General features: G+C 31.3%; 1 protein-coding gene across 1 annotated transcript in view; it reads right to left on the minus strand.

Moving 5' to 3' along the window:
• Positions 1-21,305, minus strand: part of LOC124361859 (vacuolar protein sorting-associated protein 11 homolog) — a 43,671-nt gene that overhangs the window by 14,665 nt on the left and 7,701 nt on the right. The window contains exons 4-18 of the mRNA XM_046815898.1: positions 20,504-20,702; positions 19,130-19,296; positions 16,727-16,816; positions 15,854-15,996; positions 15,014-15,235; positions 13,888-14,041; positions 13,099-13,245; positions 10,994-11,182; positions 8,852-8,974; positions 7,248-7,364; positions 5,636-5,859; positions 3,265-3,437; positions 2,206-2,407; positions 991-1,086; positions 545-632 (exon numbers count right to left, since the gene is read on the minus strand). Coding sequence (XP_046671854.1) covers positions 545-632; positions 991-1,086; positions 2,206-2,407; positions 3,265-3,437; positions 5,636-5,859; positions 7,248-7,364; positions 8,852-8,974; positions 10,994-11,182; positions 13,099-13,245; positions 13,888-14,041; positions 15,014-15,235; positions 15,854-15,996; positions 16,727-16,816; positions 19,130-19,296; positions 20,504-20,702 — 2,334 coding nt within the window. The remainder of the gene's footprint in view (positions 1-544; positions 633-990; positions 1,087-2,205; positions 2,408-3,264; positions 3,438-5,635; positions 5,860-7,247; positions 7,365-8,851; positions 8,975-10,993; positions 11,183-13,098; positions 13,246-13,887; positions 14,042-15,013; positions 15,236-15,853; positions 15,997-16,726; positions 16,817-19,129; positions 19,297-20,503; positions 20,703-21,305) is intronic.

A 21,305-nucleotide genomic window follows, 5' to 3' on the forward strand; every position in this document is an offset into this window, starting at 1 on the left:
CAGTGTTTTGATAATGATGAGGAGCTCCAGATACACGTCACTGAATGTCTGAGATCACAGGTGGCAGAATTCTATGACACAGGAATTTCAAAGCCTGTCCACCATATGATGTCACATACTTCTATCATAAAGTGTGTCACATACGTAGCTGATATTACTAATGATTTCAAACAAAATCTACTATAGAAACATAGGTCCGAGAAATGTTCTTTTCTCGCTAACTACCATTTTGTATGAAAAACGTTATCTTTATAACTAGTAATGTTACAGATACCAAACTTTAAAAATACGCTGACACAAGCTATGAGCAAACATGTCAAACAGCTGATTCCTCTCAACTGATAATAATGTTTGTTGCTGCCAGATATTTCAGAAACTGTTATTAAGTATTACAGTAATAGAAGTATGATTTTTTAACAGTAATTTAAAGAAGAGACTGTAGTTTCTATAGTTTGTTTAAAATCGTATTGATATAATTACTGTTATATATAACATTATAACTAAAACACAAGTTAATATACATTGAATACAGTTTTTTGTATACCTGAGCTCTGATGAAATCCATGATCTGTTTGTTTTTAGGTAAACAAGCAGGGCACTCATTTTCATTTTCATAAAAGCTTTGGAAACAGCTGAAAAAATATCACAAAATGGTTAAAAGAACGTTCAAATCCATCAAGAACCTTACACACAAACGAAACCACTAACTTCCCCAAACATTGTTTCTATTAGGGATGTTAGTTTCTTCAGATTATCTGATACACTAATTACACAAAATAATATAAATTTAGTTACAAATCTCATAATGATTGCATTATGAGATTTAATTTAATACATAATCACTATATCCAATTTTTTTTTTTTTTTTTTAAATAGAAGCAATTTATTAAAATAATGGAATTGAAATCTAACAAATTACAGTAAAAGATGCTGGTAAACCTAGCCTAGTTCAGTTTTATGACAACTTTAACTACTATTTAAAATACTTACTGTTGATGGAATGAATGTTGACACAGGAAATGAACACTAGGAAGTTCTAGCTGATGATTGCATGCACAGCACCGTGACCCTTGAAATACAATTGCCCTACAACACATTACACATTAATTAATAAATTACTATCAGTACAATTTTTAGTTTGACACATTAACTTAACGTTGAGAGCATAATTTATTGTCCCGTTGCTTTGTCATCATTAGACACAGCGTTTTATGTATTTGTATGAAATGTACGTATTTTTAGCTATAAAAATGAAAATAGTATGATTTAATTAAGATACGAATTCAAATTTGGAATATTCTTTTGAAAATTAAGTATATAAGTGTAATCTAAAAAAACTAAAGTTAGGAAAAGTAAACAATTAAGTCTTATGTAATCATCTTAACATTACAGACATGTAATTTGTCTGGATTTTAAAGTCCATTGAAAATATTTTTACCAAAATCTATGTACAGGGTGTTCAAAAATTAAGAGTAGAGTGTTCAAATCTAAAAATTCTTAAATGTAAGCATAATCATACATCATTTTACAGGTCTTGTTAAAAGGAGCTCATTGGTGAAAACAAAATTTATTTATCTCAATCCGTTTTAAAACTTGTTTTGAAAAATGTTGAAATTTACGGAACACCCTGTATTTTTTTATCCGTTTGAGTTTTGTTTATTCTGATTCCAATCTCTTGCTCATGAGAAACTCAGCTTCATTCTGATATGCCATACGATTACTTTTAAGAGTATTTTAGTGTTGATCCTAATCAAATTTTTAAAAATTAAAAATTCCTAAAGTCAAACATGCATAATGCTGTACATCATTTTAAAGGTCTCGTTAAGACAAAAGGTGTATTTACTTTTTTCGTATCTCCAATGGTTTTCGAAAAATGAGCAGAAATCGGTTTTTCACATAGTTTCTCTGGTTTTGCCTCACCCGGTACATCAAGTATATGTTATGAATAGTGGTAAAAATAGCTTGAGAACATGCAGATCAAACTATTGTATGATGGTCAACACTCGACACAAATATTAAAACTCAACATGGATAAACAATCACATCACTAGCTAATCACAGCTAATATAAAACTTTAGGGTATATTCTTCTAAATACTGAAAACCTACATTTAATACAATGAGAGAAGTATTTAACAGACAAATTTGGGTAAAGGTTGTATGCATTTTCATTTCAATATCTTTTGTAAAAAAGTTGTCAACTTACGAGTTTTGCATGTTATTTATTTGTTGTCTTATTCTAGCAGTCTCTTCAGCGTATTTTTTTATCAGAGCCTGATCTTGGTCGGTCAACCGTTCCTCCGCATGAAACACACTCTGCAGGTACGACCGAATATCTCCCACCTTCACAGCATTCCAGTTACTGAGTGCATCAATCACGAGCAAAGGCGACAGCAGTCGCTCCTTCTCTGTAAGTAAAGTGTGGTAATTAATTACTGTCCAGTAACGAGCACCTCCAGCTATATCACTATGTGGATTAATTATCACTAACAGTTTAAATCATTACAAATAGCCACTAAAGCTACAATAGACAATTTATCGTAATCCCTCTCTATTTTCATCAAATAAATTTAGTAGGGAAAATATTCTGTACTAATATTCAGTACGAGTTTTACATAAAATCATGAACAATGTCTCTCTCTCTGCTTTAGATATCTTCAGTACTTGAGTTAAAATTTCTCAACAGATTTTAACTTTTAACAATTTCCAAATATCTTGTCAACATCATTCAGATGATGTAAGATAATGGTTCAGATTCTTGTGCATCATATCAGATCCTATTAACACGTTCACAATGATGGCTTATTTCTGGACTTTTTTTATTTAACGTTGAATTTTTAAATATTAATGGCAAAAAACCGTAATAGTTTTCTTTACATTAAACGTTTAAGTATAATGATAAATTTATGTAGGCTTCACAATTTTGCACAAAAAAATTTTTTTTTTAATGTTTTTTCGTGTACCCCAAATTGTACCTAAAAATTTATTTACCTTAAAAAAGCAATCGTGCGCCCGATGGGGTACACGATAGTCTAAGGTATCCATTTAAGCGTGGGACCACATTTAACAAACTACCAAAACAGGCAAGAAATAAAAACACAATAATAAAATGTATAGCAACGTGTACCCCATCAGGCGCACGGCGCGCTTTAAAAAAGCCCGGTGTGTACACGATGACAGTTGTGAAAGATCACATGTATCCGGAGTACATGTCTTAAACGTGTTAATACACGTGTTAATGACAAAATTGTTGAGAACTACGTACCGATGACGTTGAGAATCTCTATTAAGAGGTGACTGGGCATATCCACATCTTTAGCTCCAGCCCACAAGGCCTGCACCCACAGGCTGGAGTCCTGCAGACCAAACCTGCGACAACATGCCAACACTGACTGGTAGTCCTGCTGACTCAAGTGGTACTGCAGGATCTGTTGATACCTGTAACAGACCAAACCGTTTATATTTAACAAAATAACACGCTTTGTACATTTTTATTTACATAAGGTTTGCATTGTAAATCATTTACATTAACCCTTCGCACACCACTAATAAATCCATTATAACGCCAAGACAAGTAAAAAAAATTTATTTTTAATTTCAACGCTAAATTTTGTTTTAACTAAATTAAAAAAGGTAAAAGCAAAAAAAAGTATGAAACAGAGCATTTTTTTAATTAGCATATTTATTGATAGAAATAAAAAAAGAACTATTTACAAAACTGTTTATTTGAAATAAATTTAATTTTCATTGTAAAATGTAATTCAACTGAAAAGTTTTATAAACTACAAATTATTAGTAATTTTTTTAATCACAACACTATCTTATGATGATGAATAATAACGAGATACGTAGTAGACGTGCACTCGTGACAACTGTGAAAGAAGTAATACACGCCACGGATATGTTTGGTTATGGCTCTGTAGGAGACGTAGAAATGATAAGCAAGTGGTTGGAGTTAGACAAAGGGTGCTCCTCTCACCCTGCCGCAGAGTGAAGGTTGTTTATAAATACTTCCTTGGCAACCGCGATAAGCATGGAGCGTGCACTGGGCATTTCAGATGCCTTATGTAAAATAAAAAAAACTCCAAGAGACATAACATATAATATCGGATATAACTGTATTTGGCGTTTCAATCATAGTCTACCATTCTAATATATCCTGTATAAGATGTGGGAAGGATTAATAATGTAATCCATAGACAACAAAAAGACTACATTAATATTTAAATGCACAATGAAACAAAAACTGTTTTTTCCCATTTTACGAATGATTAAATAAATAAACAAACGTTTACCACCATAAAATTGTTTACAAAAATACCCAAATATTGTACTTCTTTTTGAGTTACTATACACCATAAAACTATGACAGATGTATTAGTTTTCTTCTAAAGACAAATACTGCTGATTGCAATCTTGAATTAAGAAAAAAAATTGTTAGAGATTGGCAATTGTCAATTCAGAACAAGGTTGATGTTTCCACAAATTTGTTTTATTAGAGGAGCATTGTGCACTTTTTCATACACCAGTCACCTTTTTAGAGCACCTTTAGTCTTGCAACCATCTAACTTCTTCATTTAATTTTCAAAATTAAATGGTGATCCAGGGCAAAATTTAAATTGTTAAAGTTAAATGGTAATTGGCAAAAATGCTAACTGTAATTAATTAAGAAATGGGCGATGAAATGTCACCTAGTTTATAAATTGTCTTCTTCTAAGCAGTCATTCAAGACAAAGTAATATTATATCTCTATCTTACATTGACAAAGTAATCTCTCCCTTAGGTCCATTACCTTAGTGAGACAATGTCTATATTTTTGCAATTGTTTTCAAATTTTACGGTCAATAATTGATACAATGACCTATATTTGGCACTCATTTTAAGATGCTTGAATTACTTGTTTGATATTATATTATCAACACTTCCAACAGATGATTTTTTATACAGTATTTGAGTTTTTATACAGTATTGGGAGAGAATAGTCAGAACTTGCTTAAACAAAAACTATCAAGTAGACGGAGTTTGGAGACTAGCTTCCAATGAAACAGTCTACAAAAATATAGAACCTATTACAAGTATAATTAAAAAGAAACGAATATCATTCCTGGGGCATTTGTTGAGAACACCTGAAAATAGAATTAGCAGGAAAATAGTAGAAAAACTGTGGTATAGTAAAAGTGACATTAAATGGATCACAGAATTAAGGGAAGATATGAGAGAGTTACAAATTACAGTAGAGGATTTAAAACACAAGACAAACAAATTAAAGATATTAAATGACAAACACTCTACACTACAGCTGAAAAGAAACAAACAACGAATAGGAAGAGTGGTTCCGGAGGAGGAAAGGAAATTACGCTTGGAAAGGATGAAGAAATATTGGGTGGATAAAAGAAGAAAGACTAGAAAATATAAAGTGACTAAAGTGGTCCAATGTAGGCCATAAAATTATAAATAAATAAATTTGAGTTTTTCATTGGTATTTACAGTGACTTAACGTAGTGTAGCAATTGTTTTTTCTTATTACATATGAAACGAATAGTAATTATAGAAGAATATTACTCAATTTAACAAAGAATTACACTTTTCTACTGCAAACTACTACTCTGCTGGAATCCTGCTACAAGTAAACTCACAGTTTATTCTCCTCGTAGAGGTAGAGGACACCCGGTCGGAAGTTGACTGCCTGGCAGAGAATGAGGGTCTGGTGTCTATCGTATTGTGCGTCTGGAGACTCCAACAGCCTCACTATCCGCTGCTCCCACTGCTTTCTGGTAGCATCGTCACTCAGGCGTGACCAGACCTGCAGGTAGTGTTCCACCAGAATGTTGTACACTAGCGGTTCCCACTTTGGTGTCTTCTGCAACACAGTCTCTTCATTGTGACATTTAGATCAAAACAATCAATATATACTATAGAATGTTACATTACGTACAAAATAAAGGTGAAGGTAGAAGCCAACAGCAATAAATTGGATAAGCAATTATCAGAATCAATCAATAAACATATATTGTGCTATGATTATGGGAAGTTTTATTTTACTACAAGGATGACACTTCTTGTGCATTTTTGTTACAAAGCTATGTTGGCTGATAACCTCCCATTCTACATAAATACAAGCTTTTACAATGTGTCATTGTTAAAGGATGAATTACCACATAAGCTAATGTATTGTAGGGTCAGAAACTAACAAGGATTACCCTGAATGTTCTGGCACTGGCTAATTTACAATCTTGAATATATAATATTATTTTATTTTGTTTGATCGCTTAATTAATTTCATAACCTTCAAATTGTATTAAAACGTCCACGACGATGGCTTATTTTCTGACTTTTTATATTTGCCATTAAATTTTTCAACAATAATGGCAAAAAACCATAACAGTTTTTTTTATGTTAAACGTCTAAGTATAATAATAAATGTATGTAGGTTTCACAATTTTGCACAAAAAATTTATTTCAAAATGTTTTTACGATGTTTTTCCAAGCAGTCAAAGAGATACCTAAAAAATTAATTTACATTTGCACCCGATGGGTTACATGGTAGTCTAAGGTATTTATTTAAGCATGGGCTCAAATTTAACAAACCACCAAGTCAGGCAAATAATAAAAACGCAGTAAAGAAATGCATAGAAACGTGTACCAACAACGCGCAAACAGCGCGCTTTACGAAAGCCCGGTGTGTACCCGATCGGGTAGATGACAGCAGTGTGAAAGATCGTGTTTACCCAGGGTAAACATTATCGTGAACGTGTTAAATGTTTGCCAGTTTTAGTTGTAAGTTGTGACTTGTTTATAAATCCAAATGGTGATAGTATCTAAACAATATATTTTTCCAAAAAAATCAATAAATAATTTTAACACTTGATAAGACAAATAACACTTAATAAGTTTCACTTCGTTACAAAAACAAAATAATTTTTATAACAATGCAACACTACCATTTGAGTAAGAAGTATACATTTACAAAAAACACACAGCTTCTTGTTATAACGGAGACTATCTACGTACAGTAATTGGTTGCTGGTGGTTGAGTGATTTGGGCATGGTTTTGTCAAACTCCATGACAAATTATCATATAATAAAAAGTTAATAAACTATAATAAACATAGTTTGAAGTAATATAATAAACATTTCCAGGTGTGACCTTCAGCCCACCAAGAGAAAAAATATTCACAGTTGAAACATTTCTTTAAAATCTGTGATAAATAATCTAAAATGTTTTTAATATTCGTGAAATGCACTTACCTGAATAAGAAATTCTAAAAATTCTACAAGTCTCTCTGAGTTGTTTTCAAAAAGATGTATGAAGTCTGCTGGATTTGCTTTTATTATGTAATTATCCTCTCTATTGTTTCCAGCGTTCTGCATCAGAGAAAACAAGATCACATTAGTTTCAGAGAGTTCAAATATATTTCGTTTTCCGTTAATCATGCATTACTTAACTATAATAGTCCAAATAAAACCACTTCATTTTATAATGTATACAAGGTACAAATTATAGTGTAACCGCAATAAAATTAATACTAACATTAATTTAAATACATAAATCTTAATAATAAAATTAGCCTTATCAAGTGTACACTAGTATTATAATAAGTTATGTCTTAATTCTTTTTTAACTTATTAATTCTCTGAATAATACTGATTTCATAAACATAAAATACTTTAAAAAGAAAGCAGGTATAATTTAAAGCATATTAATTCTCAAAGTTGTAACTCTTGTACAGGAAACTTCTTTTTGTGCATTTAAGATTATTTGTTCATACTTATTTATTGAAATCTGGTTTATTTTAATCTTTTTATTTTTTAAACAGCTATGATGATGATCTCTGAGAAAAAAACTATGACAATATGACAGGTTTTTGTAATAATAACCTAAACCAGGTTATCAACCTAACCCAGCAATAAATACTACAAGACAAAACAGTTTTTTGTAGTATTTAGTTTTTTGTAGTATAATTTTTATTGTTGGGTCATTGTTTATTCACTGTATATTGGTGACGTGATCTTACTTTTATATATCCATAATGATAAAAGTAAGAATCTGTAAAATGATTTATACTATCCTTATATTATAACAAGATGAATAAATGATTTATTTCCATCAGCATCATACAACAGATATTACAAATACAAAACCTGGAAATTGACTGGCCACGTAACCAGTAGTGTGGCCAGTTTTTATAAGGCAAAGATAAAAATACAATAATACTTTTTTTTCAGTCTAGCACATAAAGTTTAAATATTCAAGAAAGACACTCTCTGCAATGTTTATGATTTCAAACTTTGAAATAGACTACTTAAATATTGTAATAACTATTCAATAATTAGAACTGTGAAAAGGTTTTCCAAATGTGCGTTAACATTAATTTATGACATATACTGTATCCTATGGAAATAATTAAACTATATTAACTAATTACCTGATACCTGAGATAAGAGATAATCAAGTTATATGTAATATTTACCCCAATTATTTATATATTAAAATATCTTATATGTACGACTGGAAAAATATTGTTTATTGAAATGCATTGCTTTAATTCAGCTAAATCTTTTAATATATTTTCATGTAAAGAGAACAACCTTATTCATGTCACACTGCTATCATGATAAAATTCATGAGTATTTTTATTTCATTTCAAAAAGTAGGTGTCTGGATGATGAAATTTAAATTTCAAAAGTGGCAGTGAAAGGAATTATTTTTATCACGCTTAAATTTCTGTGAGTTTAGCACAAACGCTATATAGTATCCTAAATTAAAAACTGTCTTGTTATTATTGTATTAGAACTAACAAACAAAACGAATAAAATATTTTACACGGGTCTATACTGAATATTAACTGTACCTGTTCTATAAGGGGCTTACTACTTGGCCTGTAATTTGTACAGAGTTTCTTGAGCAAGTCTGTTGCCTCTTTTGGAGCATGCTGAAGTAGAATATTGCCAAACTTCTTCATGTTGTCTTCTGCCTAAAAAAGTTTTGATATAAATTCATACTAGAAATTAATGTATCTATTAGGAGTGTTAAATAAATTATTATATAAACTGCTTTATATTTAGTGAGAAGCCTGCTAGCATAATCTATATATATAAAAATGAATGTTTGTATGTTTGTCCTTTATGGAATCGTGAACTATTGGACCGATCATGATGAAAATTTGTACGTATATGTATTTTTCCACGGAGAAGGTTTATAAGCTATGCCCATCCCTTTCCCGATTCAGGATTCCGCCCCACTGGTTACAGAAATACCCATAAGAAATGCATTGCAGCAAACATATGTTAACGTCTTTTCAAATTTTTAATCAGCTGTTCTTTGTAAACATATATTACACTTATAGTTTTAAAGCATAGAGTAAGCTTAAGAGAAACGACAAATTTTGTTTAAACTGTTTCTGCAATCACTGTTAAACATAGACTTTACTATCCAGATAATACAATTCAAATTTGACGTAAAAATTCACCTTTAACTGCAATATTTATTTAATATAAACCATGCTCATGCTTGATCAGAAGAGCAATGCAGATATCATAATTACTATCTTACGTTGGCTACAAATATAAAGAATGTTATAAAATCAACCTTAGTTGTTTTTTTTGACAGAAGTATGGTTCTCAAAACTCCGTGTGTACATATTCTCTCGATCGAGACAACAAAGCAAGCTCAATCGTGGCATCGGAGATATAACTAATTTAATCTAAAATTTATTATAGTAAAAAAAAAATTTACTAAGTAATATAAGGACTTCGGTTCTTAAGATTTGCGTGCGAAGCCGTGGGTAACAGCTAGATAGAGGCAGGAATATGGTACATACCTTCATAATACGCCCAAGAGGCTCACGATGGAACGACTATCAATTATCTCAGCAATGTTTAGAATGTGATAGAAAAAGAATAAGTGAATATAGTGTACTGTTTTCAACAGGAAATTGCGTGCGAAGCCGCGGGCAACTTTTGCAAAAAATTATTGAAATGCGCAGCAAAGCGCGCCGGGCCCGCTAGTTACTAATAAAAGTTATTAAAAATAAATTCAAGATAAAATTTGAGAGTGAATAAATTGTACAGAACTTATTATAAGTAAAACTTTTCAGTACTAAAATACACATTAGAAGAAAAATCATCAAAATTGCTGCATGTTGCAGTAGAAACTGATCTTAGCTGGACTGGTCATGTAAACAAACTAGCCAACAAAATAAATAGGCTACTGTTGGGGGAGTATCAACAATGTTTTTACTAATATGTACATGATGCAATTACTGTTAACAAATATATAAGTAAAGATTCCTAGAAAACAATTTTAATTTTTTAAAATGCTTATTTCCAATTTTAATTTCAACATTCCCTAATTCTGTGTATGAAAGATTAAATTTAATTTCCTATATTTGTGTTTAAGGGATAAGTGGCAGAGAGGATTTTTAAGACCTAACTTTGCCTCTATAATAAAGGAATTTTTCATTTCAAATCGACCAAACTCGAACTGCCAGTAAAGAGATCATTGGCAAATCTAGAATTTACAGAACAAGCTAGTAATATTTTGTCATGCTTTATACAGCAAAATCGTTCTAGATCCCAAGAACTAAACTTAATAGATGTCTTGACAAACTTTTAATATTTAGTATATATATATATATATATATCGTATGGGGGACAAAGGCAGCTATCCATAAATAAATAAATTAAAAATTACAATTATTAAAAAGTACGTAAGAACAAAGTTCTTGAGTCATAAATTAAAAATAATATTAAGATCTCCCATCACAAAGCTAAATCCAAATTACTGAGCCAGTTTAGAGACCCATCCTCTAAACCACTCAGACCAGCCAGACCACCAGAAAACAATCGCAAAGGGCAGTCGTTTACAATGTGCTCCATTGTCTGAGAGTTTGCATCACAATCACACGTCTGTGATTATTTTAGAGCCTGGAAGTTAAATCCAAATCCTACTAAAACTGAAGTATCATGTTTCCACCTAAATAATATTTAGTAACCTCTGAGAATTGAAGTTTGCCAATATACTCCACAGCCGAACCATATTTCTCATGGTCCTCTATCTGCATCTTCAAGTACCAAGAATGTAGACCGTGTTTCTCCGCCAACAAGAGAGCGTCCTCGGACGATGTGTGGCGACATACACTGATAGCCACCTCCACGTCAAAGTCCACTTCTCGATCCTTTGTCTACAACATACAATTGATTGTACAGAGAGAGCAATTTATTAATTTATGATGAAACATAGTTCAATAGCAGGCTGACTAATATTTTCTTGATGCTTTGGCTCACAAGTGGTGCAGTGTTCGGGCTTGAGCTGAGCAGCATAGTATACTTGTGTAAGCTCTAGGAGACAATGTGTTAACGTAGGACAGAAAAATAATTATGGTGTTTGATTACTAAAATTGAGTGCCAAGCATTTATGACGAGGTCACCTCTTTAAGTGCCAAGCACTCTTTTGGTGTTTTGTGTTGTGTTCTGCCAAATAATTCATAACTTTTTCACAAATAAGCATAATGAGATGATCTTTCTTTTCTTATTATGTGGGGGAAAGGTAGGCTACAACATATTTTTTATGATAAAACACGTTAACATTTTTAAATACAAAAATATTATTTTTACATTTTTTTAAATAATCCAATACAAATATTGTAATTTTATGATCTTAATTTATTTGTATACAAATTTTGTATTGTTCCTTAAATACATAGTAACAAACATACCAAGTTTCAAACAATGAAATATATGTATAACTGAGTTAAGATATTTTTATTTGTGAAGTTCTCCATGAACTAATCTACATGTTTTCCAAAAATAAACATAATGGGGTGGTTTTTGTTTTATTATTTGGGTGAAAAGTAGAATATAACTTATTTATTAATTATTTGGATGATAAAATCTGTTGAAATTTGTAAAATACCAATTATACTACAAAACTTAAATTTGTCCATTTTCTCCATTTTTATATAGAAAAATCATAATTTTTGATATTAATATATTTGTATGCACCTTTATTCATGTTCCCTATGTAAGTAGGAACAAGTATAACTTATCAAGATTCCAAAAAATAAGTATCTGTAAAATTGAGTTTTGGCTTTTTATACAGGGTGTAAATTAAGTCCTGATACGTCTGTATATATTCCAATCGGATTGAGATACCAATGTAAAATCTTCAACATATCTATTAAAATATTTTTTTAGACTTTATGAATGATAAAAATATCCTCCCTTTTTACAAAGAGGAAAAAAGGGGGGTTACTTGAAATTTTCAAATCGCAATCCCTATCTTGTGACATATCATTTGAAAGGTAAATTCAAAAGAAATACAATGCCATGAAAAAAACATCTCTACGAAGATCCTAGCAAAAGTTATGGGCAAGCAACCCCTTACATCTAAGGGTGTAAATTGAATCCTGATATGCCTGGATGTACATTCCAAAGGATTAAGATATCAATGTACAACCTTCATTATACTTACTAAATTACTTTATTCAGATATTTTCAGAGTAACAAAAATATTACTCCCCTTTTCAAAGGAGGGTAAGAAGGGGTAACTTTAAATTTTAAAATTACAACCCCTATCTTGTGACATGTCATTTTTTGTACTTTGTTTTTTATCATACAAACGGAAACCTTTGATAAATATAATGTGATAACAAAGTTTTTATGTGGTTAATAGTTCACAAATATTGAATGTTTAAATATCCGTAATATGCCCTTGGGTTAAAAATAAACTGACCCAACTGCCAATTTAGGAAAGTTAAATCTACTCTCTTTTATCAGAATACATAATTATATACTGTGTAAAATTATCAAAGAAAATCCTATTTCTAATATGGAACAGTTAAGAAAATGATTCTTGAGTTGGGTTGTCTAATTCTGTTTCACTTGGTTGGCACATAAAAAAGCTATCTATTTTACTGCATGACAAGCCTGAACTCGAATATTCCTAACTATATAACCAATGTTCCAATTAATGAGTTCCAATTATAACTAATTAGTTCTTAAAATAATAAAGCTATTGAAGTGATTGTTTTATCTTCTCTACAATACCTCTAAGAAATGTTTAAGTTCTTAGAAAAGTATAAATTATATATGTACTGACCATTATGAATTCCTTGAACTTGTCAATTTTGTTGAGCTTGGTGTAACAATTAAGCAGCAGAGTGGTGTGGTCTGCCGTCGCCGCTCCCTGCTTGTGGAGGGCTTGTAGATAGTCCGTCAGATTGTCGATCTGATGCGACTGCAGGAACTGAAAAGCACATTCTGAGTGAAACTGATTAAGATACTTAAATCAAACTTTAATCTGATTGCACTTGGACCACCCTTGCTTCAATTAGTTTGTCAATTTTGTGCCACAACAGAAACTTTAAGAAACATTCATTGAACACCAGCACCCAATTTTGCATAACATTTCACAATACATGCTTCAACATAGTAACTCTGTAAATAAACACAGAAATCTGGATTGTTACTAACAAGGTATATTGCACTGAACAATATCTAATAGAAAAAAATGTGTTAATGTGACTGAGTAACAATCCGTTTATTACAGAAACCAAGTTCTTTATTTATGATCTTCAAGGTTGAAATTGTCACTAACATTATCAATAAATCAACTTTTTTATTTACATGAACACTGAGTACAAAAATGACATTACGAAAGGGTTATGTGTTTGAAAATTCTTCTTAAGCATAAAAAGACTTCAGTAAAACAGCCAGGTCTTAAGTGATGTCCTGAAAGTCTTGTCTTTTCTGCATCTCTTCAAGTCATCTGGGAGTTGATTCTATGATTTTCTTCCCATGTAGGTAGTTTATAATTATGTTATTTATATATTGTTAGTATAATAATTTAATTATAATTTGTTATTTTGGGAGATCTTATTATAACTACCTTTCTAATGACGTAAGAAGGTTCTAGCTTTCCAATAGTTTTGATATATTGTTCTATGGCTGCATTATGATCACCCTTGGCGTACAGATGATCACCGTATTGTCGGAAAATATCTACAAGGCCTTCCATATCGTACTGGTGGCTTTTAGCAATCCTGGAACAAATGTCAAACAATTTTTTTTCACTCTTGTTTTTGTGATCACTTTTGATGGCTTTAATTTTACAATAGAGATAGATAAACAACTACTACTTATAACTGAAATGGACAATTAACAATTATTATTACTGCTTATTATCAATAATTTGATTTTACACACACACACACACACACACACACACACACACACACACGCACGCACGCTCGCACGCACGCACACACACACACATTCAACATCATATTTAACTTTTTAATCTCTTAACCACGGATACTGAAATAATATGTACCATGATATATGTCTACTTCTGTTTGAAAAATATCATAGGGTTCCGTCATATTACATCCATCATAAATGCTTTCATTAAGTAGGCAACATCCTTCAATTCTTCCCAGCCAAGTCGTCAGATGGAACTTGGTACTTGTTGTTGCGATTTAGTTAATGATTGCGGAATTGGGGGTTATAATGATTGTATACTGTTTATTTAAGTCTTGCAGGTTTTGAGGTTATTAGGTTTCGTTCATCATTATCGAAACAAGTTTTTAATATTAGTCAAGTTTAGTATTTTTACGAGTCTTCTATCGGTAAGTTATTCTACCAAACTCAGTGTGGACTTTTGATGAACTTACAAAGACTGGACTAAGTTCTAAATAACACATTTAACCCTAGAACTGACACGCATTTTAGCCTTAACAGGCACAAGTTTTTAACTCCTTGCTCGGAGTTAAATAAAAATTTATGGTATCATCGTTTTCAAAAAAAGATGGCCGACACTTAACATTCACTGTGAAAGTGCTCCTCATATTAGTGCAGTTATTAGTAGGTAAACCCAACAAAAAACAAAATGCTTTTTCAATTTTTAGATTTGCGTGTGAAGCAGTGAATAACTGTTAAATACTTGTAACAATAAATACTTGCAACTGATTTAATTCTTGAAAATTACCTAAAACTATTCAACATAAAAAACGAACCTAATTGACACATCGTAAAGGTTTTTCTTGAAGAGCAGAGCCAATTTGGATTGCAGATCCTTTTCGATCAGTAGTGACAGTGCATGGTCACCAGTAAGCACATACAGCGAGCCCCACTCTGCGAGGACAGCCCGCACCTCTCGCATTGCAGCCGTAAACACAATAAACTTATTCTGGATATCCAGCACTGTCAGAATGTGCTTCTCCCGATCAAATTCCTCACTGTGATAACAAACATAAAAGTGAAATTCTTGTCCAGTTCATGTTTTATATATATATATATATATATATAAAATTAATAATAAAATACAAGTTAAAACTGAAACTTAACATTTAAATAAATGTTTTACTTCTTAAAATAAGTTTCGAGTATTGTATACAAGAAATATTAGTAATACCCTTGTTAGTTATACATCTTTGTCTTTTATTAATAAAATGCTTTTAAGGTAACAAATTTTTAATCAAAATCTGATGTATAAAACTCTACTTTTCAATGGCAATTTTTATTTTAAATTCAATTTAATTAAAGGAAGATGTGATATATTAATGCCCATGTGATATCATAGAATTATATAGAATACCTAGGCACTCTATACACAACCTGCACTTATGGATAAAGATTTATTATTGGTGTGATAAAATAAGTCAATTATCCATCCACTTTCAACAAGAATTTGTATTTTTCAGGGAACTGAATGTTCCAATACACATGTTTCTTCCTGATTCTCCTTTCCTGATCCTGATTCCTGATTCTTCCCGATTGCGACTTTCTACTGGTTGATAAATACCATGTAGATGCGTTATTAAATGCTATTACAAAATCTACATGTCACCATTTACCTTGGTTCATTTATCTTCGAAGGTTGAACAGCTGCACTCTTCGCTATGATAATCAGATAACTCCTGTACCACTGGAGGAGGATTTTCTCCCCTTCCACAGCGTAACAAGGCCCCCTTCCATCCGTCGTGTAACAGTACACCGCCTACGCATACATCAGAGAAATTTATGTCACTCTTATCGTCATTCGTAACTCTCTTAGATTTAGGCCAATAGTAGTAACAAAAACAAATTTTAAGACAATCAGTCCAGTATTTACTGTAGATGAGCCGCTTTGAAAGCGACCTGCATGAAGGTTATTGGGCATAGGGGGAGGGAGGAGCAAGAGCTCGACCATGCCTACCGCCACTGCCTCTTTCACTGCTTGATCTATTTCCTTTACAAGACACAAGTGGTAGCCGAGTGCTTTGCTTCCCTGTGTTGGTGTTTTGGAGCATCACGCTATGTTTTGTTATTCTCGTTGTTATGGAATAACAAATATTATTTATGTTAAGAACAGTCCATTGCCTATTTAATATGTTAGTAAAATTAAAAAGTAGTTTAATAAACGTTTCTCGTTACCAGCTGTTGTTATTATTACTGGGTTTGTAAAACAGTTGTTATACAACACATACTCAACGAGTGGTTAAAGTGGTGACTGAAGAGTGGTTGGTAAGGAATGTGGAGGGGGAAGTGAGTCCACACTTCTTCTCCCTCTCCACATCTCTCTCTCACTCCCCCCCCCCCCCACTTAAAAGGTCACTTTCAAAGCGGCTCATCTATTAATACTAGTTTCCAGATGATTGTAAAAATACCGACATCTCAACAATGACTATAATTTTTTTTTAATATTAAAAGCTCAACTTGTTTATATGAAATGTACTGTGGATACTCACATCATTCCTAGCAATCATGAAGTGGGTATCTTGCATAGACTCGGCCAGAATAGAACAATGAGGACTACATCCAACAGTGTCCAGCGTATCCTGTACAATTAAACATTTTTAAGTCAAACCAACACTACTTCAAATGATTTTAAAAACCATTGAATACACAAAAGTGTATATTATGGAGTGAAGTATGTAGAATTCCACTTATTAAGATTGCATGTGAAAACAGAAATCAAATGGTTGTTCAAGAAGTAAATGTTCTGAAAAAATTCAAATTTGTCTACCTCAAGGGTCTGTATTGGGTATTTTTCTATTTCTTGAATCTGTAAATGATTTTGCCTTCAATGTTCCTTGTCGGTCAGTTCTCTTTGCAGACGATACCACTCTCTTAAATCACCACAATACTATGAATAATTTAATATTCCAGCAAGAAAATAAAAAAAGATAACAAAGTGGTTACAGGTTATCAATCTAGTTATCAATGACTAAAACTAAGTGTATATTTTCTTTAAATCATTAAATGGATATTATTATTATTATTATTTATTTGCTTATTATTACTTCTCATTACGATTTCTTATATTATTTATTATACGAAAGTAATTATATTCTATAATTATAATTGCAGGGTGTACAAACACTTGTTTAATTGTGCTGCTTTTTACAAGAAAATATTCTTACGATTTAAAATATTAGGCACATCCAATAATTTTTCACTATTATTATAGATTGGTTATGTAATTTCTGTTCAGCTATACCAATACAAAACATGTTAGAACATGTGATTGTATCTTATTATGTAAAATTGTACTATTTTCTAACACTACTTATATTTAATTTTATTCTACTACTTGTATTGTTTCTATGTTGACAAAGTCCATTGCAACATAATTGTTATTTAATGACAACGAATCTTGAATCTAATTTTAATTCTATTAGTTATTTTCCTTGCAATAACTACACTAATGAAGAGAATGAAACATTACACTCCCTTCTTCTAATGGTTTTCATTAAAATGTATTTTTTAAATAACACTGAAATTGATGTTCAAATACATAAATGTAGCAATTTATCATATTGAGTGATAATATAAACTTAATTTAACTTGTTGTTATGTAGAAAATTGTCTTATATTAACCCTCTGATGGCTGCAGGTTGATATATAGGTTCTTGCATTATATTTTCAAAATGGCATCACGCTGAAAAATATTCACACACTTCATTTGACCACATTATTCCTTTATATCTTTATTTTTAGGAATATAATATTGAAAGAAACACAAAAATATATTCTTTCAAATCACTTATATTGAAGGTTTTTTGAAGGTTAATACCTTTTGTACAAAACTTTCAAGTTGACTCACATAGTATGCTGCATTGTAATGTTTTTGAAAGATTTCCAAAATCTTTATTTCTGACGGTATTTACATGTTTTCCCTGTATTCGTATGAAAATATTCATACTTTTTTACAATACTTTTGTACTTTTTACCCTAGTTTTTACCAATCAAATATAAAAAATAAATAATGTAAAAATAAATAACTAATACATTAAAAATTAATTTATTCTTTATTTTCAAATACAACATACACTAAAATGGCGTCATATAAGATGATACATAGGCTAAATAAAAATATTTAAGTTTGTCAAGTTGTAAGTCTTCTTTCGATAAACTTGGCCTTTGCATTTCTTTCCACATTAGGTATTGTTAAAACTTCTTCTCATCTTCTCACAAAAGCTACTTGGCTTGTTTTGTCTAAATTTACCACCAGGTCATTTGAAAGGCAGTATTGACAAGACATATTCAGTGTTGTAAATGATTTGACATATAGATCATCATTATGTCAACTCAGGAGTACGGTGGTGTCATTGGTATGCATTGAGACTGTGCAAAATTCGTCAAGATGTTCTGGTATGTCATTTGTGGATAGTATAAACAGTACTGGTCCCAAAATAGACCCTTGGGGTACTCCATGATTTACAGGTAGAGGTCTTGATCTGGTCATTTCTGTAACTGCACTTTTTGCTGCTTGCTTTATTTCTACTATTTGTTTCTGGTCTTCAAGATAGCTCTTGAACCACATCTTGGCTACGCCTGTAATGCCAAGTTTGTCTAACTTATATAATACCTTAATAACTTTAAAATTTGTTATGCATTTAATTATAACAATAAGTAAAGCAAATAATTAAGACAATACTATTTAAAGATGGGTTACAACAGTTTTTGTATGAGTGCTTAAAAAGTTCCATTTTTAGGTTGGTCTTTTTTACACGTAAACTGGGTGTTTAGATATAAAACTAAATTTTTGGACGGCCCTAAAAGGGTTAAATAACCATTTTTGGACGGCCCTCAAAGGGTTAAATAGCCAAAAAGACTGCAAACAAAAAAACATATATGAATAACCTCACCTTAGTTTCACGATCTTTATGTGTAATGTTATACAAGTACACATTGGTGGTAGTTGCCACGAAGAGAAATGTCTCCTTGCCATTGGTCTGGAACGCAAGACCAGTCACTGGTTGACTCGCCCCTTTCAGAATTCTTTGTTTATTTGTTCTCTCCCTTGTGATGTCTCCTTTAACAGAAAATAATTATTAAGTACTTATTATTCTGAACATAATAACTAATATTCATTATATTCAGTTATGTAAAATTGTTAATACTCTATTAATAATACTCTATTTTAAATATCTCTTAACAATGAACAATTGTGGAAACCTTCATTCAGGTAATTCAATTATTTTTTGCACATTACATTTGTAAGATCGTTACAAAAGTAACAACAAATTGGTGCATCATCATAACTAAATGTATATTAACAATAATTACATTTAAAACACACAAGAAAGTTCTTAACTAAAATGTATAAGCTACAAAATTTGTTAAAAATTTGTGCATTGTCAAATAAACATTAATTAATATTTCTACACTAAACACAAGTATAATGTTCTTAACTAAAATACATATGTCTTATTTTGATAAAACTGACCAATATCATTACTCAAAATTTCATTTATATTATAATAGGCCTTACTCAGTAATAATTCTTTCACAGCCTCTTCATATTTTGATTCAGGGAGATTTTTTTAGTTTTGAATTTGATTATAAAGTCGGATACCCATATAAATAGGACTTTTCATAAAAGGTGAGTTTATGTGAGGAAAATTGAATAAATTTAATAACAGGTATTGTGTATCTGTTCAATATTGAATGTTTGGTGGTAAGTCGTATTTTTATGCACGGATCTTAAAGGCTCGTAAATATATAAAGAAGGCAATGTAATTATTTTTAGGTTACGACATAAGGGGTGACAACTTGTCCTGTATGCAACTCCCATAATTACTCTTATTAAACATTTTTTAGCTGTAAAAACTTTGCTTAGATCAGAGGAAGTTTTCAAAACAATAATGCTGTATTTTAAAACAGATTGTATATAGGCATAATATACAAATTTCCATTAATTGAGCTAGCTACATATATTTCACACTTAAATGTGCTTTAAATTGCGTACGAAACAACATTTTTAAAGTTGATTTCAACTATTAAATGAGATAAAGAGATTGTATAAAGAATTCTGCGTCTGAATCAGACAATTTCTGCCATTACCTAAACACAACCAACAGCAGTAGTTTTCACAACATCTTGATATTTGTAAAGGATCTTGTATATAACTATTGTAGAACTTAAAAATTGGGACAGCATTTTGTATCTTAGCATCTTTGGTTCAGTGCATTTCTTTTGGCTTCACAGTTACTAAATACGTGATCTAAAAGTGAAAATACCTTGATAGATGATGACTGAGCCGTCAATGAACCCGACAGCCATCAGTGTGAGATTGTCGTTGAGACACAAACATGACGTGGACACCGCTTTGTTGGGCAAGTGAGCTCTTGAGATCCGCACACAAGTGGGGTGACCTTGACGGTCCGGCTTCTCAACATTCCACACCTTGATCACAGGGTTCACCCCGACTTCATCTTCCTATAATATTTTCATTTTTAACAGGGTCATCGAAAAAAGTGTCCTTGATTCACAAAATAATTGTCTATATAAAGATAACAATAATTTATCTATACAACAAGAGATAAATCAAATATTTCTTATCTCCTTAGTACTTTTCCATATTCACCTCTTGCATAAAAACATTAAAGTGCATTCCATCTACGCCCAGTTACACTCAATCATGGGAGGTGTTACAGTTGGTATCACTAAGATAATTCATTACGTGTTGTAGATTTCAGATCTTTTCAGTGTTAACAACGTTGTTAATATAACCCTTCATTATGAATCCTGAGAAGATAACTACGAGTATTCAATGCTATATGTTGTATCCGTTTTAAATCCCTTAACTTATATGACACCTAGCAGCTAATGCTAGAAACACACGCTATTAGTGACTGGCGAGCAGTGCAAAGCGAAGTGTCATGGAACTAATGCAGCACATGAATCAAGAATCATTTATTGTCGACCCACATATGTTATATACATTGACAAAGTCAGATAAGGTTTACAATAATGTACTATTAGATCAACAGTCAAGAACACCATCTCTATAGAGAAATGCAAATAAATATACAATTAAAA

Source organism: Homalodisca vitripennis, chromosome 5 (genome assembly GCF_021130785.1).
Source record: "Homalodisca vitripennis isolate AUS2020 chromosome 5, UT_GWSS_2.1, whole genome shotgun sequence".
Classification (NCBI taxonomy): domain Eukaryota; kingdom Metazoa; phylum Arthropoda; class Insecta; order Hemiptera; family Cicadellidae; genus Homalodisca; species Homalodisca vitripennis.